The sequence below is a fragment of the Amphiura filiformis genome, chromosome 14, assembly GCF_039555335.1.
Source record: "Amphiura filiformis chromosome 14, Afil_fr2py, whole genome shotgun sequence".
In the NCBI taxonomy this organism is placed as follows: domain Eukaryota; kingdom Metazoa; phylum Echinodermata; class Ophiuroidea; order Amphilepidida; family Amphiuridae; genus Amphiura; species Amphiura filiformis.
In genome coordinates this window covers 11,696,302-11,724,192 of record NC_092641.1, presented here as the reverse complement: position 1 = coordinate 11,724,192, position 27,891 = coordinate 11,696,302, and the positions used below count along the sequence as shown (strand labels likewise).

The following is a 27,891-nucleotide window of genomic DNA, read 5'->3' as shown; positions in this document are numbered from 1 at the left end:
TTTTTTTCTTTTAAAGGGCATATCTTCGAAAGTTGTGAGCCGATTGAAATAATTGTTTTGGTTTATTAAAGGTAACAAATAAAGGTTTCTTTGCATACCAAAATATAGTTGATCATCATTTCAGAAATAGGAGTGTATATTGTTGTGGAAAAAAGTTTACCTGGACTTTTTTTTTTGTGCCACTTCGGCCATTATGGATGATTTTTGGCAAATGTTTTCTAAAAGCATGATTTCAGTGCCTCGGTTTGAAGAAATACTTAACAATTCGCCTCACTTTCTTAGTATATTCTAAAACCTAATCTGGCGACCCGCGTAACTATTTGTTACACTTTTTCTGATGTTTTAATGTCATTATACGGTGTCTTCCTTTTGTTAAACAGGAGTACTGACTTACATCTGTTTATTTGATGACAGACATAACAGAATTTACATGGATAACTTTTAACCTTGACTAATTCCCTAAGGAACTTGAACCAAAAGTGGGGCTTCCACTTTAAGGGGCTGTGCAATAATTATGAGCCATGGGAGAGGGTAAAATTGGTGGGGGGGGGGCAAGAAATTTTTGGCGAGCCGAAAGGGGGGCAAGCAATATTTGGCAAGCCGAGAGGGGGGGGGGCAAGTGCATTTTTGGCACACATTCTTGGGGCGCCTTTTACATAAAACGCTCTAAAACGGCTTAGGAAAACCGTATGGAAACGCTTAAATATGCAAGTTTTCCTGCTCGCTACGCTCGCAACATGTAGACCATTTATTAAGGTGTGTAAATTGGGAATTCAAACAAAATTTCGCATGTGCAAGGGGGGGGGAAGATTTTTTGGCGGGCCGAGAGGGGGGGGGGCAAGCGAGTTTTGGCGAGCCGTTTGGGAATTTACCCCCCCCCCCGGGGGGGCTCATAATTATTACACAGCCCCTAAGATGAAAAGACGATTTAAGATAAATAGCTAGCGCCATCAATGTATACTTTCACTTGAAAATGACGTAGTTTTACATGAAACAGTCGTGAGTTGGCACCCTTGTAGTTGTACTAGATAATTAAGGGACGCACCATTAGATACCAAGGGGGGGGGGGGGCGGGGTAGTTTTTTGAAAAAAAAAAATTTGTCGCGCCATCTGAGCAAAAAAAAAAAATTGCTCCACCTCAGAAAAAAAAAAAAAAAAATTTGCTCCACCTCGGACCAGAAAAAAAGATTTGATGTCAAGAGTGAAAAAAATATTGTCACAGTTAGTGAAGAAAAGTTAACCTCATATAGCTTTTATATTGCAAAATTTTTCACGCTTCGCGCGAATTTCCTCCTTTTTTAAACAAGAAAATTTATTTCACCTTCGAACTGGTACGTATTTTATGCGCATTTGTTTGTGAAAAGTTATTATGTGAGCCGGGTTTGTGAGTGAAAACACTTGATTCACTCTACTTCACAGATTTTCACCAAATTCCACTCCAATGTCAACATTTTATAGAAATCTGTGCCACATGCCAGGTCCACATGACTGATTGAGAGCATAGGCGTAGATCCTAGGGTGATAAATCCCCCAATATTTGCTTGGGGTGGTCCATACAATCATCCCCAATGTTGACGCCTGTATGTGGGTTTCTGACGAAATTAACCCAAAAAACCCCAATTTTTGCGCGCTTCACGCGCATTTATTCCACATTAGTGTACCGTATTTCACCAGTTCAACTTCAATATACATGCCAAAATTTTCGCACCAAAAGAGGTTCATTATACTTCAAGAAAATATTTACACCTAAAAATAATGATGTTGAAAAACCAGGTTTATCGACCGAGAAACCTGGTATTTCGCCGATAAACTTGGTTTTTCAATTCGATTGTCATAGTTTTTTTGATCAACCTGGTTTTTCAATCGAAAAGCCAGGTTTTTCGAATTCGATTCTCATAGTTTTTGAAAAACCAGGTTTATCGACCGAGAAACCTGGTTTTCGACGATAAACTTGGTTTTTCAAATCGATTGTCATAGTTTTTTTGATAAACCTGGTTTTTCAATCGAAAACCAGGTTTTCAAATTCGATTGTCATAGTTTCTGATAAACCAGGTTTATCGACCGATAAACCTGGTTTTCGCCGATAAACTTGGTTTTTCAAATCGATTGTCATATTTTTTTTTTATATTCTTGGTTTTTCAAATTCTATTGTTATTGTTTTTTATAAATTAGGTTTTTTGACCGAGAAACTAGGTTTTTGAAAAACTATGACAATCGAATTCAAAAAACCTGGATTTTCGTTTGAAAAACCAGGTTTATCAGTGAAAAACCAAGTTTATCGGCGAAAAACCAGGTTTCTCGGCCGAAAAACCTGGTTTTTCACCAAAAAACCAGGTTTCTCGATCGAAAAACCAGGTTTCTCGATCGAAAAACCAGGTTTCTCGATCGAAAAACCAGGTTTCTTCGATCGAAAAACCAGGTTTATCTACGAAAAACCAGGTTTTTCTGTTCTATTGTGCAATATACTTGCCATACTGGCCTGCTGACAACATGGCTTGGTCCAACATTGAATGGGGGAGCTTAGAATGATTAGAAAAAGTTAGAGGCCATCTCCAATTCACCCGTGTGTGGTGAATTGACTACGCAATATCACACAAACACTGTTATATGCCAACTGTACGTATCCACTCTTTTTGAAAACCGTATCTTGCTAAACAAATGTATACACAATTGATATTGATTTGAATATGTTATCTTCATATAACATGCAAAAAATACTTTTAAAATTAAAAACCCGACACAGGTTTCTGATATAATTTCAACCAAACATTTCAGTGTTTCGTAGTGAATGTGGATGTGGATGGCGGCGTCCTACCATTCATTCTACAATTTATTCATAAAAATATCAAACGCACTCGATAGTTTCGACCATAAGATATATTTAAAGCAAATTTGGACGCCATCCGGGTATTTTGCCTTCATGTACTATGCAATATTCATAAATATACCACTATAATGGCTATATTTGGTAAATCATTACACAAATATTATATACAAGTGCGCTAGATATTCGGGGTCATTTTTTGACACGGAAAATAGGCAGCTTCTCTTTTGATGTTTACTGAGGTATAGAGAGTGTGGCCTTCAACACGTAAATTTGGGAAAGCTATTTAGTATAATGAAGGGTTAGTGAGAGTTTTGCATTGATGTAGTGTTAGTATGTCTTCTGCATTTCCTTCTTCACTTCTTTCTGGAGCCACTTGTGACTTTTTTCCTTTGACTTTCTATACCATCTGTTAATTTCTTTTGACGAATTTTTTGTTTCAGTTTTCCAGTCATCCAGGGTAATGGTAAATCCCGGTTTGGCTCAATCATCTTTGATGGGATGTACTTCTCAGTTAGATGGTTTATCTTGTTCTTGAACTTAGTCCAGTTTATTTCCACCGTGCTTGTAGCTGGATCGGATCGCAGAAATTCTGAGGTGAAGTCCTCGGCAGCTTTAGTAAGTCCTTCGATGTCCATCTTCTTGAACATGAGAATTTTGCGAGGCAGGCTTTTGGTTCTCTGCGGTTGTATATCAACTTGTATCATGATGCAATCATGCTTATAGACACCCAATCCAGGCATGTGGTAAATATTGGATATTGATGTGGGGTTGTTTGTCAAAAACAAGTCTATCTGTCAGAGTCATCTTGATGATGTGTTGGTTCTGTTATCAATTGGCTCAAGCTGTATTCTGCAGCGATTTCAGGAGGTTCTGGCATTGAACACCCTTGCTGGCATACTTGGGAATGGAATTTGATTGCCAATCAATATCAGACAGGTTGAAGTCACCGCCTATCCATATGTTGGGAGACTTTCTTCCATCTGCGAGCTTGGATAGTAATAGCAGCCAATGAAGACAGATCTTGCACCTTTAATCTGCAGTTGTGCCCACACAATTTCACAGTTGGAGTCTAGGTCTGGGCGATGAGTCAACACAATAGCATTACGGTAAGCAATGAAGACGCCGCCACCACCTTTCCCACAATCACGGTCTTTTCTGGACTGTACGAGTCATGAACAATTTCCCCATCCAGTACACCCGGGTTCAACCATGACTCGGTTCCCAGGATGATGTCAGGATCAGGGTTTTCTTTAACGCACAAAACACGCGTATTTACGCGTTCAGGCACTTTTCTGACTCCTTCAAATCCTTAGTCCCAAAGTCCAATGCGTACAAAATCTTGAAAACGTACGCGTTCAGATATTGCAAGAATTGTAAAGAGAAACACCTGATATTGTGTATTTATTCTCGGCTTTTGGCATTTAGGACCTATACTCCCGATATGTAGGACAACGAAAGGCTTTATGGACCGGCATTTCACAATTTTCAGCTTTTCAACTGTTCAAATTTTAATTTTACACAGTAATAGTTGCAAAATGGTCCACCAAATCGCTTCAATTAGGTCTTCATTTTGCAAAATTTTCCAAGTTCTAAGGGGGGAACATCACCCTGCGTAGTTGATAAACAAATGGCCACTTTCACTTCTGCTTTCGACATTTGCCAATTTATGTTTAACACAATTTATAGGCCTACCATAATAGGGAAAACTTGCCGTCCACGAAAGACTCCATGGATTGCTCATTTCACAAATGTTCGGCTTTTTTAAACTACAATTTTACACATTAATATTGCCAAAATGATCCACCAAATTGCTTCAATTAGGTCTTCATTTTGCAAAAGTTTCTTACTTCTCAGGGGGCATCTTTAAATATTATTATTTTCTTCTAAAATTGCCCCCACCCCTTCTGACTGTTTCTAGATCCGCCACTGCTCCAAACAGTGGTGTAGATTTCTTTTTGTCTGGGGGGGGGGGGGGAAAAAGGATATAGTGAATCCAGAACCTTTTGGAGAAAGAATAAGTTATGGTATAAAACATTTTTGCCATTTTGAAGCTAAACTGTTGAAATATGGTGCAAAAGTGGAATAAATTCGCAAGAAGCGCGCAGAAATGTGCACTTTTGAGGTTAATTTTGGTCAGAAACCCACATACAGGCGTCAACATTAATTGGGGGATGATTGTATGGACCATCCCTCTGGCAAAATATTGGGGGAGATCCCTCCCCACCACCCCAATCCGGATCTACGCCTATGGCTCCAAAAACACACATAATTGCTAAAAATGTCTTCAAAAATAATATTATAAAAATACCCCTTGGGCAATGTTTTTGACTCCTTCAGAGGAAAAATTCACAATTGAAAGGGTCAAAAAAATTTGAAAATACCCCTTCAGCAAAATGCTTAAAGAAAACCCTGGTCAGGATCTGTGGAATGGATTGTCAAGTTCTTTTGTTTTGTTCTTTACACTCTGGCAGTTAACAACGACGACTTTCAAACTCTTGTTGGGAGATCTTCTATCACAACCTGAGGTGGAAGTGGATTTGGATGATGATTTGGATTGTCTAGGTCTACTGTGGAGTTTGCATTCACTTTTGGTGATGATGTTGCAAAAGGTTGCCCTCCAATTTCACCAACTTCATCTGCCGAGATGCCGCTGCTTCTCTCCAGGGGCGAGAAGGGATATGAATGTGTAAAGTCGTAGTTGCTGAACAAGCTTGTGCTAAAGTTCGGTAGGCCACCACAACTACAGCAAATCCAAGATGCTTCTGTTTTATTTAAATAAAATGGGGATGTTGTCATGTATCTGCTCTATGTGGGAGCACGTGTGGCCGAGTGGATACGGCGCCCGACTCATAATACATAGGTTGTGAGTTCGAGCCCCGCTCGTGCCAACGTGTTGTGTCCTTGGGCAAGGCACTTTATCCTCATTGCCTACTGGGGGATGGGTTGGGTTGGATTGAATGTTTGTATATAGTTGTTTGTTTCAATGTTGCAATATTGGCGCTGATTTAGCTGCTGCCTGCAAATTGCATTGTGTCTGTTTAGGTGTGTTTAATGTACAATTCTAGCAATTTGACCTGCGTGTCACCATTTATTGACGTTTGATTTCCAAATGATACGTTGAGTCTTATTGACTTTTTAGGCAGGGCTTCCTAATATTGGGCTATACCTGTACCTTTCACTAGCATGACTAGTGGATATTTAGACTAGACTATAATACATTATGAAACACTTTGACCAAGTTTCAAGGCAAAAGTCTGAAAAAGAAAAGTACCATGAACATGTATGCATTGATATTTAGCAAAATGTTGGGGAAAATTACATATTAATGAGGCTTTTCACAGATTTTAGCTAATTAACTATTGATTATTGATAAAAACAATAGGATACAATGAAAATATGAATTGATGTTTATTATGGAAACAATATGTCGGATTTGCTCCAAACAAAAGGCATATTGATCAGTGCCCTACTCAATTAATCTGTTTTAAGGTTAGCAACTATTTTAAACTATTTTGGTAGTTCACAGCATCTTGTATGGTAGTGAGCTTTGGCAAAAATTGCATTGATCATTTCATAGCGAGTGTGTAGAAGAATTCAAATATCACAGATATACTTTTGTAGGTCCCGTGGTTATTGAGTTATGTTGTAAAGAGGTCTGAAACAACAACACGTACATAACTCATTAACAACAATAAATCAAGCACTGAAGTATATGATTTGTAGAATGAACTTTTGCAAAATATCAAAGTGTTATTTTTCAATAATACATTGAGTAAGATAATGAAAATCGATATTTTGGCTGCTTCGAACAACATAAAGCATGCTCAGAGTCCCAATAAATTATTTTGCCCACCCAGTAAATTCAACTTGCCCATTGCCCAAAAGTGCCCACCCAGTAAATTATTTTGCCCACAACAAATTGGGCACCATATAATAATTTCCATCTAATTGTACTGCTTTTTTCTTACGTAGGAGTAATGGTGACTGCAATTAATAATAGATTTCTAAGTACCCAAATTGAAATATGATATGGTATGATTCTTTTTCTTGAAAGTTGTTACATGAATATGCTAAAAATTGGCAGAAGATGCATTTACGGAGAGTGTAATGTCCACTTTTACATGTTTTACATCAAAGCCAAATTGTACGCAAAAACAGGCCTACATTTCCGAAAATCCAAACGCCTGGATGCCATTAATTATCGCTGCCCACCCAGTAAATTATTGTCCATTATTTGAGGGCAAAAATAAATTAAATTGCCCACCCAGTAAATTATCCTTATTTACCTCCCTGATTTTTGACGTCGCCATTCGACATAAACATGAACTTCACAAACAATTCTACATACGTTATAATGCTGTTGGTCAAGCTGGTTCCCCGCATGCTTCGCTGCAAAGTCCTAAGGGGGTACTACACCCCTCGATAAATTTGTGTATATTTTTGCATTTTTCTCAAAAACTAATAACACACTGGTAACAAAAGTTATGTGTATTATAGGGGCAAGGAATCCAATTACTACACTGGAATTTCAGTGACCCAAGACAAGCGGTTCGTTATTTATGATAATAAATCATGTACCGCTAGGATGTACCTCATTTCCTATCATATATGCTGAAACGCTTGTCTTGAGTTACTGAAATTTCAGTGTAGTAATTGGATCCCTTGCCTTGCCCAAATAATAATCATAACTTTTTGTTACCAGTGTGTTATTATTTTTTGAGAAAAATGCAAAAATAGTCACAAATTTACCACAGGGGTGTAGTACCCCCTTAAGGTAATGTTGTTTATCCCTGACTTGTCCGCTTGGAACAAGTCTTGATAACGGCCACCCCGTAAATGTTTTTGAACCATTCAAGGAATGGCCAATGAAACAAGTGTGTAGGGATCCAGCATAAAAGATCTAACCAGGAATCTGTTGGTCCATTAGTTAAATTAATCAATGAACACAAGATTTATCATTGAAGTTACAGTTGTTCCTTCCTAATAGTAATATATTTAATTAGAATGAAAAACTTATTAAAAATACGCATTTTAATGCATACAAAAAGCCAATTTAGAAAAGTGCAACTTTTGTTGATGAATAAAATTTCATAAATGGCAATATGATTAGATTTAAGCCTACTCACTGAATCATAAAACATGTTTGAAGTGTGTGAAAATTAATTTATGAACATCTTAACTTAAGTTATTTTAATAAACAAAAAAAAAACAATATAGAAACATTCCTGTTATTAGTTTTCTTCAAGTGAAAGAAGCTGAAAGAGGTCTGAAAGAAGAAAAAGACATGCATAAAAAGCCTTTTTTTTTGCCGAAAATTTTATAAATGGCTGTATTTCTCAGTGAAGATGATAAAATATAACAACAAAACCCTGTTCACTTGATGCATAATTAATCAGCCTATGTTCCAAACTTTAAAACACTAAGAGAATTGATCAAGCCGTTTTTGGATCATACCAAAAATTCTTAGGGGGACTTATTTTTTTTGGAACCGTTTTATGGTATGGTATGGTATGGTATGGTATGGTATGGTATGGTATGGTATGGTATGGTATGGTATGGTATGGTATGGTATGGTATGGTATGGTATGGTATGGTATGGTATGGTATGGTATGGTATGACTGACCAGAAAAGGTGTGCTGACTAAAGCGGGCTTCAGACTCAGTATTGTACGTACAATATTGTATGTACAATATGTACGTTATTTAATCTATTGCCATTCTATTTCCAGTAATGTTTAAGTTCTAACGAATGTTTGATGACGAAAAATCGATAATATGTTACATACAATATCTAGCAGAAATATATTATCGATTTTACGTCATCAAACATTCGTTAGAACTTAAACATTACTGGAAATAGAATGGCGATAGATTAAATAACGTACATATTGTACATACAATATTGTACGTACAATAAAAAGTCTGTATACTGCTTTACGTAACAAAGCACTGTGCACTGAACAATATAATTCAATCTATATGCCTACTCACAAGGACATTTATATCTCAAGATTTTAAAGACTTCGATATTACAATCAATAACCAAACCCAATATTCGGAATCACTCGCTCCCAACCGGGGATTTTACCCATGCAACATGTGCAAAAGAAAATCTAAATAAAAATTCCTTTAAAAAAGGAATGTGGCGCCCAATGTGAACTTGGACGTGATATGGTGAATTCCATGGTGTGTAGATTTGGTATTATAATGATTTTTCTAGGGAAGAGTAGAAGATGATCAAATGCAAGAGAAATGTGTTTGATTGGGGAAGGTGTTCTGACAATCCAAATATAAACTTAGTCCACCTCAAATGACCTGTAACAATTTGTGATTGACATTACTTAATTCACCTCTGATGACTTTGATCTGACATTCAACATTTTCGCGCTTACACCAATCATATCCATAACAATTTAACTATTACAACTTCCTGTCCACTCTCTAATTTAAAACTCTAAATTTCTGTCTGTTTGCCTTTTCTGTCTTCATTGGTCTTGTACCATTTTATATTACACTACAGTTTGCTACAATTATTAAGATAAGCAAACATTGCTGGGTAGATAACAGGATTTAGTTATTTACTTAACCCAATCATGGAGGTAGTAGCTAGTACTACCTCCATGGCAATAACCGCTATATAGATTCTATGGTAATTAGCAAACAAAAGCCATCAATTTATTGAGGCCTCGTTAATTGATCTTATCACTATGGACCACAAGAGTCTCATCCCAATGGCATAGTCCAATAACCTCAATTACATAATCATTATAGACCCTCCCTCGGGTCCGTGGAGAACGACTGGTAATGTAGATTACATAGCATTAAAAATCAACCCAATACACGCTCAATGGACTTTCGCGTTCACTTATAATACGAGTATATTTCTATATTGCTGCATGGTTGACTGTGGTGGGTGTAATTAGTGGCGTCGATTTGTGGATGAAGAGGAATGGGTTTTTGGCATTGAAGAAAATAAGGGGGGGGGGGGAGTTGGCATTTTTTTTCATAGGGCATTACGTAATTATTTATTGTTACATTATCCAGAGATGGAACCTAACCGAGACTGGGGCCAGTCTAATAATCATAGTGCAAAATTTGACCTCAAGTTGCAGAGTATGAGTTTGTGTACCCAAATTTTCAAGGACTGTTCCCATGATAGATGAGCATGTTGTGGATCCTAGTGTATGGTCAAATGTCACCGTCTATCGGGTTCTAAGGCACAGACACGGTAAACTGGTTGAACGCATACAAAGGTCAGGATTTATTTGGTGTTTTTATAAATCCGAATTTTGTATTTTAAACAAAGAATATACGCTCACCATTTTATCCCGTGCATATCAGAAAACAATAATAAAATAAAATCCAAGCAAATTGTGGTTTTATTTATGAGCTGGCTGCTGGGCATAATTTTAGCAAAACAATTGCGAAGTCAATCTAGCAAGAGTGAAATTAGAAGCGATTCACAAAGTCATGCCTATATTGTGGCGCCTCCGTACAGGGCGCCACAAAAATCACGGGAAATTAGTTTGCATTCTTGAAAAATTATATTCAAGTGTATTATATTATAGTCATAAATACTCTTCAAGTAAAACCAGGTCGTTAACTTTATTAAGCTTTTTTAGACCGACGGTTTGCCTACTCCCCATTCCAGAAAAATAAGTAAAGTTTTTGAGTTAAAAAAAAAATATTATCAACTTCTGCCAAATAAAAACACAGCTCAAGTAATAATGCATTTAGTACTAACTGGCAATAAAAGTTAAATTTCACTATTTGACTAAATTTATGAATGAAGTTAGGCCGGCCGCCAAAAACATATTTAGGTTGTTAGAAAAACATGCCGAAATTCCACGATTTTGCTCTTTTTTCAAGAAATCAATAAAATGGTGCACTTTATCTTTTATCGCCAGTTAGTACTAATGATTAGGATTGAGATATGTTTCATTTGGCAGAACTTGATATTATTTTTTTAATCCCAAAAAATTAGTGACATCATATATTGTGCTTTTGATAACATGATTATCATAGGCTAAACAACCAATGTTAAAGCCATATTATAACATTTGCTGAGGAGAACGCCCTCAGAAAAATTTTAAATTATGGTTTTTACATAATTGTAATGTACTTTAGTAAACAAAGATAGTCTGCAAAACGCTGGAACCGTTGTTTTATTATTACGGAAATATTAGTCGAACACGTAACACATAAACACAGTACGTACACGGCGTGCGGGCGGGACACAACCCCCCCCCCCCACACACACACACACCCACCCCCACCCCAGGGTCGTACCGTATTACAACCGCATGAGTATAACATGCATTGGCGCTAGTAGTAAATTCCAATTTTCTTTGCTTTACCTCACTTGTTCGGCTTAAAATTAAAAGGTGACATATCTGACAGTAAAAGCTAACATTTTATGGAAAATAAATACTAATCTACGCTCCTTAAAATGACAAAGTTTTGAATTTGATACATGCCACATTTCGGTTAACTGCACTTGAGCAATGAAAACGCATGCCTTTAATTTCTTAATATATTGCTTATAATTACAAAATCTGGCCTTGTTACACTCGGGAACTTATTGTTGTAACTTAAATTATTTGTTTTGAGATGAAAAAACTGAACTATAAATCACGTTTTTAGTTTTTGCCATTTTTGCCGGCAAAAACTGGCAAAAACTGTTTTTGCCAAGTGGTTAAAACCACGGTTAAAACCGCGGTTTTTTTCCACCTGCGGCAAAAACCTGCGAACCCTGATGAGAGTCTTCATCACCAGCACCCTTGGTTCTTCAGGTTTTGTTTACAAGTTTCACCTATATGTCTGCACTGCACCTGATCATCATTAGTCACCCTTGGCTTTACGTCCAATCTGATGGATCCTGCTGAGTATTCAACGTAAACGTAAACGTAAACGTATTTTTACAGAAATATTATAATAATGGCTTTAATAAGGCTGAAATTCAGTGCAAAATAAGGAGTAACAAAGATGACATTATTACAGTTTTAACACGAACGAGACATACTATATATATATAGTTCATACAAGACATACCAGTTACGACAAAACCATCTAGTTTTTCAAAATAATATATACTACTGAAATAAACATTTTCTTATTTTTGTTATATTTGAAAAAAAATCTGAAAAAGTAATATTTTAAAAAACATATTTAAGCGTCATTCGGGTTGGAACATCAATCAAGCTATTTTTTGCGCCTTACAACCGGGCCTACATCATTTACACGCAATAGAGCTTCCAAATAATCGGCACTAACACCAAGTTTGATCTTAAGAATATTAAAATCTTAAGACATCTGCACGCTGTGAAAGCAAATAAGAATACTATTATTCGAATTTATTGATTCGTGCAATTTGAATAGGTAAATATGCTGAACTGATCAGACTGGTAAATGATTATAGCCAGTGCAGTCAGTGTACTGTGTACGTGTAAGCAAAAGCAAAATACCGTGTATACCATACATAGGCTTAAAATGGATTTGAAGTGTCGACTTGTCTAATTGGAAGAAAATTGGCAAGAAAATGTAATAAAGTGGCATCAAGAAACGAAAACATGATGAGGATGCATTTAAAGATGTCACTACACAGACCAGCAGGATGAATTTAATATTTCGAACTTCTTGGTAAACACCAACTGGTACGTATATATTTCCTGAGACTATTATACCTGAATAGTCTCAGATATTTCTACCACTGCATGTGATAATATAATAGCGAGTGTTAGCTACATGTCATACAGTAAGAAAATAGATATAAGAACATCTCGAGCTACATGCCACTAATGAATATTTTGCTCTGGGACTGAATATTCGGACAAAATCGGGTGTGTATATATTAAATAATCTACAAGAAGTATTCATCAAGTGCGTGCCAATTCATTCGGCATTTACACATGTACATGTACACTGTACAGTATTTTCTTATTTTAAAAGAATCGTTAACTGTGACCCCATCCCACATACCTATCATTCAAATAGTTCTAACCTGTAATTCAAGTTAAATTTTAATATTTGGCCAATTTTTTGGGAAATAAGGGCCACATATATGCATTTTAGGGTATTTTTCGTTTGCTGTCACAATCAAGCCCAACGACTTGCACAAAACATATTTCTAATAGTAATACCTTTAAAATCAAAATTAAACATAAAAAATAAATTTACTATACTCTTAATTTTGAGTCTTTGAATTTTGTGACTGCAATTGGAAGAAATCACGCAAAATTGCATATTAAAAATCAATGAAAAATTAATTAAAAATTACAAATTAATTTGTATATTGTGAAACTTGAGTGCCTCCTCACCCCCCCCTGAGGTGAGTGGAATGAAAGGAGCCCACAATTTTCCCGTTTCATCCATGTAAATAAAAAAATATACGGTACTTTTATAATATTAATATGCATTGATCTAATAGGAAATCGCATTGTATTTATAGTCAACATTGCAATACGAAAGTTTTAGGCGATTTTCACCATCCCGAGAAAAATCATTCACACCCCTTATCGAGCCTTGTTATAACCTGTAGGGCTCCTGTATACAACTCATACTATTCCTCTTGTGTGTCAGCTTTATTTGTCTCTATATTTGAGTGCAAACACCGTTAGGGAGAGCGTGGCGCAATGGTTAGGGTACTTGCCTTTAGTGCATGAGGTCCCGGGTTCGATTCCCGGCGGTGGCGATTTGCTGGGATATTGACTTGGAAAAAAGTCTGAAATGAATTGGCAACTTCTGTAGATTAAATTCAGACTTCCGCTCTCCCATGGTTCATTTAGAATTGGGTAAATGAATCATGAAAGTACTCCGTCCTTCGGAGGGGACGTTAAGCCGTCGGTCCCGTGTACAGAGAGCCATACCTGTACATGTATCTCGCAGCCAGTTTCGAAAAGAGTAGGGTGTTAACCCCTGACTGTTCCCAACCCGTCCCGGTGTTCAAATGGACCCCAATGGAAATAAGCTTCAATAGAGGCTTTCTTGGGTTATCCAGGGTTGTCAAAAACCCGAACAAATCAAATAAAAAAAAAATAAAAAAAGGGTCATGTTCACCTCCAACTAACGGCTTCGACATCGTTTAATCTAGACGGATATGTACATAATCTCAATAAACGTACGTGTTTTTTCTTTTTTTTTAAATCTTTTTTTAATTTTTCCAGAAAACTTCGAGCACCACTTACACTCAATCATGAATATACCGAAGATCTTCATAGCAACCTTGTTGCTAGGTACATTAGCGTCTGTTGCCATGATAATATTCTCCTATACTACAACGTATTCGCTGGTACCAAGAAGTATTGTAGGCTACTCAGCTTCCGACTCACCTGACGAAGAAGCCGCTGCATCATCTTCAGTGAACAATGATAGTGCCGCAATTTTGAATCGGTTAGTATTGTTATTCGAGCTTTCACTGTAAATCCAAGTGTTTAGGGTTTCTGTAACACCTTTTTAACACTGCAAGGTGTTTAATTTTTCATTTACACAGTAAAGGTATAGGACACCTAAACACCTAAACACCAAAGTAAACACATACTACACAAAGAGAAAACATATGAGAGTATTTGGATTTTAAACATTCAACATGTTTACTTTCAAAATTGTTCAGAATGTAAACACACCAAATGTTTACAAAGTAAACACATGTGCATTTACTTTCCGAACAATATGAAAGTAAACATGTTGAATGTTTAGAATCTAAATACTCTCATGTGTTTACTCTTCTGGTTTATGTGTTAACTTTGGTGTATAGGTGTTTAGGTGTCCTGTACCTTTACTGTGTAAATGAAAAATTAAACATCTTGCAGTGTTTAAAAAGTGTTACAGAAACCCTAAACACTTGGATTTACAATAATATTCGTACACTTAGTGTGTCCTCCTAAACGCGGGCTCTGACGAATATTGTGATATTTGAAAACGTTTTTTTCATAATGTTAATTCAGTGTTTGCTGTTTGCTTGAAAGCCATGTCGATAGCTATAAGTTGCAGAAAACCAGAGCTCATTTGATAAACCAGTTTTAAAGATATCTTAAAATGGTTTCAGGGTAAAGTTTTCAATGTGAAAACACTTTTTAAAATACCACCACATTCGTTGGACCCGCTTTTCATTGTACACCCTGTAAAGTATATCGCCGTAGATACCTCATACTAATAAATAGTGGCTTTTCCAGTGCCTGGGGTTTTCCATTTCACTCCAACGCCACCGCACCTATATACAGGGTGTCAAATATTTCAGTAAAATTGACCAAATATATTTTGGTATATGTAAAGTAACCTATAATCGTTAGCTTTATAAAGTAAAGCGGCTCTCAGTATTTTGACTATAAGGGAACAAACCAAAAGATCGATGACGTCCTATAAACATAACTACAATCTTAGAAAATATTGTTCGAACACTTTAAAGGCCTTATTACATACATACACATATTTTATTTATTTCCATCATATCAAAATACATGCAAGCAAATTTAACAAAACGGCAAAATAGAATTTAAAAAAGATGGCGGAGATGTAACAAAAAGGCAAAAGCCTGAATTGAGCGTTACACCACCTTAAAAGAAATATTAGGCTAATTAATATAATACTAGAATTACAGAAATTAAGAATTACACTCAAATACAGATACATACATTTACACACACACACAAACAGATGTCTCAAGCAACAAAAGCAAGGTAATGTAGGAAAATAACTCACAAAAATAAATCATTTGATCAATAAGTCAGAATTACGGATGTGATAAGAAAAATAGTTTCAACAAATCCTAAACCAATTATATACATGTACCAAATACTGATACATAATTTACAACAAAGATATATTATATGCTTAGATTTTTCTCCATGAGAAAAGACGACAAACGCTTTTTAAAAGAATTTAAATTTCGAGCCGCTTTAATATCATGGGGGAACGAGTTCCAAAGTGTCGGTCCCAAAGTTAATATTATTGGAAATGGTCCCCCTTCTACCCTCGTACAACGTTGGCATGCCCAATATATGCTCATCTTCACCATATCTTCTCCCAACATTGATTGGTGGGGAAAGGGGAGGGGATATGCTTCAGATGAACATTGAGAGAACTCTATTATAATTCTTAGTTTCCAGTGACTCATATAGCGTGCGCACTATACTAAGAAGAACATGGGAATCACAGTAGGTGTTCGAACACATTTTTCCGGGAATGTCTACAAAATTACTTAGCAAAATCATCTGATTTTAGTTTTTGGACAATAACTCTGCAGTTACGCCATCGATTTTAATGCAATTTGGAACACATGTCAGAAACATAATTTGCTATCATCCCACAAAATATGGAGGAAATCAATGAATATTTTGATAGCAGTCAGTTAGTATAGATTTAACATAGCGTTTTGTACACACAAATACAGACCTTAATGGTTTATGTGCTATGTTAATTAAGCATATGAACATGTGGTATAATTAATTTAGAGAAGGGGTTAAAATGTTATATTCAGCTAAAAACAAACATTACTCGTAAATTTGATGTTATGTATTTAAATGTCACAAATTTACCACTGTGTGATAAATCGGAGGGTGGGAGGGGACGAGGAAGAGAGAGCGAGTGATAGGAAGGCAGAGATACGCACAGGCTATGCGCATTTATTGTTTTAAAAAACATTACTTACCCAACATTTAAGAAAATCAGCCTAATGTGTGAAATTGTGTTCATTAAACATTTTAAATACACCATGGTTAGGATGGTCAAAATGGTGAATCATAACGATTTACACACATAGACCAGTGGCGCACCGTGGCCGCCCCTTCCCCGGGGGGCTGAAGAAAATCCAATTTTGCCGCCCCTTCCTCAACAGCCCGAAAACGTTGCCCCAATTTTTTTTTTACGGTTGCTTGAAAAAGTGAAGAGGAAAAAAAAAAAAAAGGATTTAGAGGCGCTACCGCCCCAAAAGCAACACATTTTGATGTAGGCCTATAGTACAATTTTTTCACATTTTCCGCCCTTTTTTCTTTACTAATTCTTTTTGCCGCCCCTTCTCCTTCCGCCGCCCCTCTTTGGCCGCCCCTTTGTTTTGGCCGCCCCCTGCTTTGACCCCGGGGGGCTGGCGCCCCCAAAGCCCCCCCCCCCAATACGCGCATGTAGACAAGCACGCATTTCCAACGATTCACCATATAATAGAAAAGTAAATCCTATTATTCTTTATGTTTTGTGGTCAACCGTGCATACTGTGTTTTCAATGGGGAGATGTGCAATGATTTACCTTTACCATGAATAGGTTTTCACACTTTCAGTGTAGGCCTACACACCTCTACCCACTGAAGAGACAACGCAAATCATGTTTTATGAAATGTGCGCATGTGATATTGCATAGGCCTAATAATAAAGGTCATTATCTATAATGGTGCACGAAAGTCGTATCACCGCAGATACGATATTTTTGCATTTATTTATTACTATTAGTAAACATTTTAAACGGTTTTGCAATGTTTGTTTTTGGTACAAAAACGACTTCGATGAAGAAAAGCTTACAAAATATATAATGACATATTCTTCAGACCGATGTTTTTTAACAAACGTAATCGAGTATTTTTACCCCCTCCCCCTAAACGAAACTACAACCTTGGCGAAAAAGGTTGCCACACCTGAGCGTTAATTGGCCAACATCCTTCCCCGCTCCCTCTATTGCAATGTTGATTTGGACAAAATCGTCATCATTTCTACATTACAGTCTCCCAACATTGCAAAATGGGGGGTGGGGAAGGGGCAAGTGTAATCTGAATGTGCATTTGCAACTATTATACAAAATAATACGGAACTATCACATATTTAGCTTCGATTGCGTGCTTTTAACACCAGAACGTGCTGGTGTGGCAACGAATTTCCGCCAGAGTTGCCTCTAATAACATATAAAAAAATCATCTGAAATTACGTTTTCGTTCATATCTTTAGAACGGAATGCCGGATTCACGTGCAATTTTCACAAAGTCTTAGCCTGTTTATGTACTCTGTATTAAATACAACTATTTTTATGTAATTTATACATGGCTTGGTCTATGTGTCCTTTTATTTATAAAGATGCCAAAATAATGCAAAATATGTGAAAAAAATCAATCGCCATTACATGCTGTCTACTGAAGATAGTACACGCAAAATGTTAAAACTATTTTAATGATGACGAAATAGCGTGAAGTTTAAGTATTAGACCTAATAATAATAATAATAGCAAGGATCAGAAGAGGACAATTATAATCATAGAAAAGTCATCAGACGGATTCGAACCCCCGATCTCACTGATCTATAGATTTCAAGGCGGCGACTTAATCGCTGAGCCAAGAAGAAGTCGTTGAATTCGTGAGCATTTCTAATGTATTAATGTTAATTTAAAATTATGCAATGCGTATATGTACACTCAAACAGGTGATTTAATTCTCATTCACCTACAATTTCAATTGTTATGCCGTTCTGGTTGGTTTAACCTAATACAGAGATGTTATAACCTCATAGTAGAATTAACCTGTCATACAAATGCATTTAAGATCAGTAACACATTGCACATATGGAGATGAGGTTGATGATTTAACGGTCGACGGTCGACACAAACAAATTAAAAGAAATTTAGATTATTTTCTTTATTTAAGATTTGTCCAACGTGGAGAAAGGTGGTGAATCAAAATTCCAAGTTTATTTTTTATAACCCTAAATACATTGCCAACATATACAATCGTTGTAAATCGATGAAATTATGTGTATTGGAGACGTTTCAGGTCAATTTGATACCATATGCATTGCATAATTTTAAACTAACATTAATATATTAGATATGGCTTGGAATTCATCCACTTCTCCGTGTCTCGGCGGTAAAGGCGCCGACTTCTAAACTACAGGCCACGGGTTCGAACCCCGCTGTTAGTTTTGTTAACATTAATTTTTTTTCTCTCTTAAGGGGTGGGGTATGAACGTTTGGACAGCATTTATTGTGGGACATTAGAGCACGTCAGACATATCGAATTGCATTCTGAATACGAAGAATGTCATTCTGATATCAAATAATTTTGATTTTTGAAATTCGCAATTAAATACACATTTTATGGCAAATCATTAAAATTGATATTTTGATATTTAACAGTACTTGAAGTAAACTTTATAAATCTGATGATTTATACTTAAAGTGTATGTAGGTGGGATGAAAAGCCGACGATCAATTGAAAATGTTGACCTTTCTTATTGAAGATATGGATTTTTTCCCCAAAACACCAAAAAAATTAGGTCTTTTTGGGAAAAAAATCCATATCTTCAATATGAAAGGTCAAAATTTTCGATTGACCGTCGGCTTTTTCTCCCTGCTACATGCACTTTAAGAATATATCATTAGATTTATATAATTTACTTCGAGGACTGTTATATATCAAAAATTTGAAAAATATCAAATTTTTATAATTTGTCATAAAATTTGTATTATATTGTGATTTTCAAAAATGAAAATTATTTGGTATCAGAAAGACATGCTTCGTATTCAGAATGCAATTCGATAGGTCTGAGGTGCTCTCATGTCCCACAAAAAATACTGTCGAAACGCAATAAACGCTCATTTAAGATCCCTTAATCCTTCGTATTATTGTTGGCCTAATAGTTTTAACTTAAGGTTACTGCCTCTTTTGAGGTTTTGAGCAAAAAAATGGGATGAATTTGCCACATTAAGTATCAAATTTGGCCCAGAAATAATCATCGGAAAAATAAAAGTTATACCTCATCTTAAAGGTAAATGCTTATATATTATTACTTTCCCATTATTATTTTTATAGCCTTAATCAGATTTTCACTGGAAGCCTATGACTTGGGTCCCCGCTATCACCACTCGCTATTTTATTTTAGGCCTGTTGATATCATACCATACTTCACACCGATTTCTCTACCAAATTGTAGGCCTATATCAAACATTCCATAATTACATTCTTGCTATCAAACTTTGGTATATGAACCTCCGAAATATAATTTATAAGTTCTAGAAAACGTAACTTTTCAGTGCTCCACATTTGGCCATAAGCTTATTCATTAAAGTTCTTCCATTTTCTTTCTTGACCCATATTTTTTATTTTAAACTAGCTGCAATATATCACTGAATCCTACTTAAACCATAGGTACCAAGTTTGTATGTCCAAACTACAGCAGTGATGAAAAATAGTAACATTTCTTGCCACCATTCTGCCAAATCACACACTTTTTCAAAAGCTTCCGTTTCAATAATTTTTATGATTCAGGTACCTGTTTTGCCAGTATGTGTCAAATCAGTTCTAAGTTTACCATCTCAATTGTACTCACCATTTATATCCCAAGCAAAATGTATACATCATATATATTATATCCAAATCCAGGTTCAAGAACAGGTTAAATAGACCAAATCTCAAATGTCTCCAGTCATATAAAAAGCACATTGTTTTCAAAATGGTGCCCAGAATTGACCTCAAGTATTTGACCCACACAAAAGCCTCATTTACAAGTCACACTATTGACAACTAGCCATGCATACAACAGTACAGTAATGAATTCTTTTGAAGGTTGGTGAAGAGCCTAATCTTTCAAGTCAAAGCACTTCCCACAAATCAATGCAGTCAATACATGTGTGCTGATGTGTGACAAACTAACATGTATTATAATACACTGCTATTTAGATCAAGAGGTGTCAAAAGCAGGTGAATTGTGGGATGGTGTTCAATAATGCTGAAACAGGGCTGGTGTTATGTCATTGTCTGAATATATTGATTTTTATGGATTTTCTCTGCCTTGTGCTAATGCATATTGTGAATGAGAGGGATTTTTATGGTCAGCTGTCTTAGAAATGTTTATGGCTGGGTCTGGCAATCCCAATTGCCTCACCTAGAAACAACATTATGTAGGGTAAAAATTAATATACTACAATCATTTTTAAAAGCACTTTTTAGGCACAAATTTTGCAAATTGAATATCTGAAGTGTTGAATACATTTATGTACTTCATAAATATGCAAAAATGTAAAACATGGACAAGTTGGATGGAATTCAAGAGTATGTATCCTTAAAAACTTCGCGCTATTTCATCATCATTCAAAAATGATGACATTTTCGGTGTACTATATTCAGTAGACAGCGTGTAATGGCAAATGAGAAGGTTTTTTGACACATTTTGCATTATTTTGGCATCTTAATAATTAATAATATACATAGGCCGGTCCGCGTGAAAATGATATGAAAAAGTTATTAACGCTTAATTGTAACATGGATAAAACGGACAGTATCCACTAAAAACCTGTGTGTAGCAGCAACTTGATACGATTTTCCGTTACTGATATTTAACAGAAAATCATGCAGTTTAGAACCCTACTTACGAAATGTGTGTAATTTAGCATAAATGGTGATTTGAGGGACCACTCCCTAAATAAACCAAGTACTTTGTCAACAATTGTATTATGATTCAAAAGAATATTATCTACTCCCAAATCGTGTGCAATATGAAGATCATGCGACATACCGTTTTTGAGTTATGAGACAAAAACGAAATTTAGATGAAATATTTTGCATTCGGCAGAGACAACCTTGGCGAAAAAGGTTGCCACACCTGAGCGTTAATTGGCCAACATCCTTCCCCGCTCCCCTATTGCAATGTTGATTTGGACAAAATCGTCATCATTTCTACATTACAGTCTCCCAACATTGCAAAATGGGGGGTGGGGAAGGGGCAAGTGTAAATCTGAATGTGCATTTGCAACTATTATACAAAATAATACGGAACTATCACATATTTAGCTTCGATTGCGTGCTTTTAACACCAGAACGTGCTGGTGTGGCAACGAATTTCCGCCAGAGTTGTAGTTTCTTTTATAGGACGTCGTCGATCTTTTGGTTTGTTCCCTAACCTCTATACCAGATTAGGCCTACTTTCAACAGACATACGCGACTGAAGTTCAGTCTGAAGTACCGCAGTTCGGCGAGCCGAGCCCCGCGGTAGAGACCAATGACTTATCACTATATGTCTTGCACTCTGTGTTGTCTTCCCGGCGTTCTATTCTACAGTTAGTATAATATAAGTGGATGTTTTATAGTTTTCTATGACTCGACGGTATGTAGGACGCTATAATAATATTGTACCAATACATCTCAATTTCTTTTTTCTTTTCGTTTTTCAGACACACAAATGAACACAAACATGACAAACCAAAGGAGTTCTCACTTCGTGAATTACAGCAGAATAAGAATTTTGACAGAAAACCAGACAATCCAGAACCAAAAGTCTTTCCTAACAAAGCAAATCCAAACTTAAATGATTCACCAAAGGAACCAGATATGGAAAAGAAACCAACCAATCCAGAACCCAACATAGCAAACCCGAACTCAAATGATTCACCAAAAGAACCAGAAATGGAAAATAAACAAACCAATCCAGAACCAAACGTCTTTCCCGACATAGTCAATCCGAACGATTTACCAAAGGAACCAGAGATAGAGAAAAAGATCGCCCCAAATAATGACGTCAATCCTAGCTCAGATCATAAGAGTGTCAATTTACCAAATTTGAATAACAGTACAAATTCTCATCCCAAAATAGACCAGGAGGATAAAACAATACATATCCCTTCAAAGAATCACACGACATCGATGCAAATTTATCAGCCTAAAAACCAATGTGAACCACACAAGAATATAGTTTTGTTGAAAACCCACAAAACAGGCAGTTCTACGCTTCAAAATATACTCTATCGTTTTGGGGATGTTCGTGGTCTTTCCTTCGTGCTTCCTGCAGTCGATGTATACATGGGCAATCCAGCTTATTTTCATCCCAAGTTTGTTCTACAGACACCAGGTGGATACAACATATTGGCAAACCACGCCAGATTTCATAAAGAAAGTAAGTATTGAGCTAAAAGAGATGGGTTCTGTTCAATTTGTTTAGCACAAGTGAGGTCAACACCCAGCCACAAAATTGTTAAATTTGGCAGATGCAAGGTCTGCTTGTTTTCTGTTGACAAGGGGCAGCCTTCAGTGAACGGCTCTTTTCAGAGCCACTAAACCTTTTACATTAGCAGATAAGCGATGTCTGCATGTTCTCTGTTGATAAGGGGCACTGGGGCAGTCTTCAGTGAACGGATGAACAGCTATTTTTGGAGCCACCAAACCTTTTACATTAGCAAATACTGCCAAATAGTACATGGCTGCTTGTTCTCTGTTGACGAGGGACAGTCTTTAGTGAACGGTTCTGTTCAGAGCCATCAGTAGGCAAGATACGGTCTACGTGTCTCATTCTTAGGTATCTTGTCCTGAAGAAGTTAGAGCTATACTCCTGACGAACTCTTGACAGTTCTAAACTTGTCCGTCCGACCGCGAACCCGCTAAAAACTCACTAATTGTTTATGTAAAATATTGTGATCAATAGTGTCAAAGGCTTTTGACAAATCCAAGAATATCTCAAAAGTTGTTTAGCTTATTTTATTGTTTTCGATCAGGTAACTTACTTTTCAGTTAATAAATTCCAAGATTGTCATTTAAGTAGATTGTTTATGTCGTAATTAAATTGTTTATTATTTTTTTGGTTGGAATGTTTTAATAACATTTAAATGTCGGATTATGAAAAGCTATAAAGGCGCTTTAAAACGTTTTGTGTGCTTAAGGTTAGACACTATTTTAAAGTGTTGTTCACAGCAATTATGGTAGTCAGCTTTGTAAAAAAACGCATTGCTCATTCCATAGGGAGTGTGTAGAAGAATTCAAATATCACAGATAGGTCATGTGGTTCTTGAGTTATGTTGTAGGAGGGCTGAAACACCTGCAACACTTACATAAACGTACATAACTCATTTACAACGATAAATCAAGCAAGTTTTCAAAGTATATGATTTGTATTATAAACTTTTGCAGACATCGAAGTGTTATCTTTCAATAATATATTGATTTAAATAATGAAAATAGATATTTCGACCAACAATACTGCGTCTACTGTCTACATGTACCCTTAACCGTTCTACACTTGTCCGACGGCGAACCCGCTAAAAACCTACTAATTGTATAATAAATATTGTGATCAATAGCGTCAAAGGCTTTTGATAAATCCAAGAATATCTCACTAAAAACAATTGTTTTATTGTTTTTGATCGGATATCTTATTTTTCAGTTAATAAATTCCAAGATTGTCATTTAAGTAGATTGTTAAATTGAATTAAATTAGGTTTTTTTTTATCATTTTGGTTTTGGTTGGAACGTTTTAATAACATTTACATGTCGGATACGAAAAGTTCATGAAAGCGCTTTAAAACGTTTTGTGTGCTTAAAGCCCGGCTTAAAGGGGGGGGGGGGTACTACACCCCTCCCCAATTTTGTGCCTATTTTGCATTTTTCTCAAATATTATAGCGCATTGGTGACAAGTAAGATATGTATATTGTAGGAGCAAGGACTCCAACTACTGCACTGAAAATTTTGGAGTTACAGTCAAAAATGAGGGAAAACCAATATTTGATAAATAAATCAATAACTACTTGCCTTGAGTTGCTGAATTTTCAGTGCAATAGTTGTAGTCTTTGCCCCTATAATATACATATCTTACCTGTCACCAATGCGCTATAATTTTTGAGAAAATGCAAAAATAGGCACAAAATTGGCCAGGGGTGTAGTACCCCTTAAAGGGTTTGGAATAAATAACCTAGTTATAGATATGATTTTATTTTCACACCATTTTCACTTTTCGCAGATATGGCCAGGATCATGCCAGCAAACACGAAATACATCAGCATTCTGCGATATCCACCTAAGCAATTCGAAAGTATGTTCAGCTACTATTCCTTCAATAACCGGTATCACACATCACTAGAAGGTTTCGCATCTCGCGCCCAGGAACTATACGATAAACATGAAGGTGGAAATCCTCGTCATAGTGGTTTAAATCCCGTCCTGTACGATTTAGGTTTACATAAAAACGATCTGGCAACACCAGACAAAATTGATGATTACATCAAATTCATCGAGGATTCGTTTGATTTGATACTAATCGCAGAATATTTGAAAGAATCGTTAATACTTCTTAAGGAATTGATGTGCTGGGACATGGAAGAAATAGTTTATTTTAGCAGCAACAAAAGAGACAATTCTCTAGTTAAGGAAATTCCCAAACAGACGGAAAAACATCTTTTAACCTGGCATGCTGGGGATTTTAAATTATATTTACATTTTAACAGGACGCTACACAGACAAATAGAAGAGTATGGCGTGCAAAGAATGCAAACTGAAGTAAAGATTTTAAATAAAATGATAGACGATTTATCGGAGGATTGTTTGCAAGGAACGAAGTCGGTTAGTGAACTTGGTGGCAAAACAGTGATTAAGAGATATGTTTTGAAACCAAATGCTAAGAATAAACGGACATGCGCACGAATGACGTACCCTGCGTATGATTATCTGATGATGCTGAAGCAGAAGCAGAAACTGAGACGTCCCGGATTGAAACGAAACTTGTGACAGGTCTACATGATATACTAGTAGTGAGTTGGAACAGTGCAGTGCTCCACGCAGTGGCGTAGATTTCTTTTTGACATTGGGGGGATGAAGTTGGAAAAAAAAATCTTTGAAGTATAGTCAATCCAGCACCCTTTGGCGACAGAATTAGTTTATGATATAAATGCGCGCTGCGCGCAAATTTTTGCTATTTTGAAGCTAAACTGATGAAATATGGTGTAAAAGTAGATTAAATGTGCGCGATTAATTTTGGGGTTAAAATGGGCAAATATGAGGTTAATTTGGTCAGAAACCCATTATCAGGCGTCAACATTGAGGGGGGATGATTGTATGGACCATCCCTCCCCCGGATCTACGCCTATGGCTCCACGTCCCATAATGCTTTCCGTACGGTAGTACATGGTACCAAGAACCAGGAAGTCTTCTCACTAGTGGCGGGACTAGTGGACCTAGTGAAATTAAAACTGCCTACTACGATACTTAGAATTCTGAGTAGTGGACCTTCATTTAAGTACTGACTGTTCTGACTGACGGGATAACCCTTTTGAAGTCCCCGCTTTTACCATATGATGTATTGAAGCTTTATTGATAACGTTTACGAAAAGAATAAAAAGGGCTCTCTATAGTTTGAAGGTACGGGTTAGGACCAGGGTTATGGTTAGAGTTATATGGGTAAGTTTATATGTTTAAGATGTTAGCTATTTTATGTTTCGGACTATGAACCTTGAAGCTAGCGGACACACCCGTTATCATGGTTACTGTGCCATGTCTATAGTAAAGACTGCACAAAAAGTAACGCAGCTGTTATAAATACGCCTATAACTTCAGAACTAATAATAGTTTTCACAATATTTTAACATATGAAAGAAGGACGATTTATTTATGCGTATTTTGATACCCTATTCGTCCATTTGCTTTTAATATTAACATCACAGCATTGTTTTTAAAGACAAATACCCAAATTTAAAAGTTGCAGCTATTTGTATTACAGAGATTGCGATGTTACAAACGCAGCACGTGGACCGTACGTTTTTATCTTCTCTGGTTTTTACGTACGTTAATACGGTGTTAAATATTGCTAGACTCGGTTCCAAACTGGTTTTTGCTCATTCGTCACGAAGGAGAACATGGCGCCTGAAACAAAGACTATAATATAAGCTACTATAATATCTGATCTAGGTCAATAGAGGGCATAGTGATTGAAAAAGTAATGGTAGTAGCGCAGGCTACCGAGTCTCTGCCTAATTCAAACAGCACGATTTTGATTTTGTTTAAAAACCAAGATGCTGCTTAAACTTAAAATTGTATTTTTGTGCTCCCCAAATGTTATAGTTGCCCAAAAACATGTGTTTTGGTAGATTAAGGACCACCACATCCATATATCAAGACTTTACTTTCAAAATGAGACTTTTTCGTCCTGAAAATTGGGCACGTTGCACGAACTTCGACATGAGGTAAAATCAGCATATTTCAACGTAGCACCTGCGTTTTATTCCATGTTGGAATCCAAAATGTGAAATCGCAATGTCTATCATGTCTATACGCAAAGTATCACACACATTTCAATGGGCAATCTCTGCGTATGGACATCGCGTATAAATTTAGTCAATTTTTAACACATCGCTGCACCTTTATGTTTATTATAATGATTTGTTACAAACGAAAATGATCATTATTAGACTTTCCTTTGTATGTTCATTATCCTTGACTGTCTTTAACATTGTGAAATGGACCAATTTTGTACATTTTCAAAGAGGTATCTACGTTGATTTTGCACGTGGAAAATCTTCAAAACTGTCTAAATACGTGACCTCGCTTCGATACAGGAGAGTGGTTTTGAATAGGTCAACCAGAGAAGATGAGAACGTCCGATACCTACGTTTCGAAATCGCAATCTCCCTATTGATTTGAAGTCAGCGCGGAAAATAATGGTGGGTTTTACGTGCCACAATGCGTGCGTAAAAACTATTGATCGCTGTAAATTGCAACTTTCTGTCATTTTTCTTTTAAAAGCACTACTGTGTTGTTAATATTGAACGACAAACAACAAACAATAAACAAACAAACAAATGGGGTACCAAAATACGCGCAAATAAAGCATCCTTCTTTCTATGTTGAAATATTGTGGAAACAATTACCATGATTACTAGTTCTGCAGCCATAGGCCTATTTATAACAGCTGCGTTACTTTGCAGACTGTATGTCATATTTTTGTGTCTATGGCCTGTATTCAAAAACATAACATTCCAAGAAAGATTCATATTTTTATACTAAAAAAATAACATTTGGGTTCTAAACCCTCAGTTGGGATATTGCGATACAATAGGCAATTCCATTTAAAAAAACACACCCCTTGGAGGAAAATTATGTAATAACAACCAAATGTAGGCCTATAACAACTTGATTGATGTCGGATCCAAACGCAGTAGCAAAGGTGTGGAAGATTTGGAATTCCATACGAAATGGAATTCCATATGGCCCAAATTCTATCAAATCCAAAACGGGAAACAGGCAACATGATGCACCTATTGATGCATACTAGAATTGAGAGGGCATTGAAATCTTCCACGGTAGGTGTGTGGATTTTAAATGGAATAGCACAATACCGTAAAAAC

The 27,891-nt window shown here is 36.3% G+C and overlaps 1 protein-coding gene across 2 annotated transcripts; it reads left to right on the top strand.

The window, feature by feature from the left end:
- The first annotated feature begins 12,241 nt into the window (after positions 1-12,241).
- LOC140169706 (galactosylceramide sulfotransferase-like) lies at positions 12,242-27,314 on the top strand. 2 transcript variants are annotated; one of them, XM_072193003.1, is made up of 5 exons: positions 12,242-12,480; positions 13,990-14,215; positions 21,963-22,072; positions 22,148-22,681; positions 24,516-27,314. In XM_072193003.1, exons 2-5 carry the CDS (start codon positions 14,019-14,021, stop codon positions 25,277-25,279), a joined length of 1,605 nt encoding a protein of 534 aa, XP_072049104.1. In that variant the 5' UTR covers positions 12,242-12,480; positions 13,990-14,018; the 3' UTR covers positions 25,280-27,314. The 2 variants fall into 2 exon arrangements, with proteins under 2 accessions (XP_072049104.1, XP_072049103.1); XM_072193002.1 differs by having other exon boundaries at positions 21,963-22,681.
- Positions 27,315-27,891: the final 577 nt, after the last annotated feature.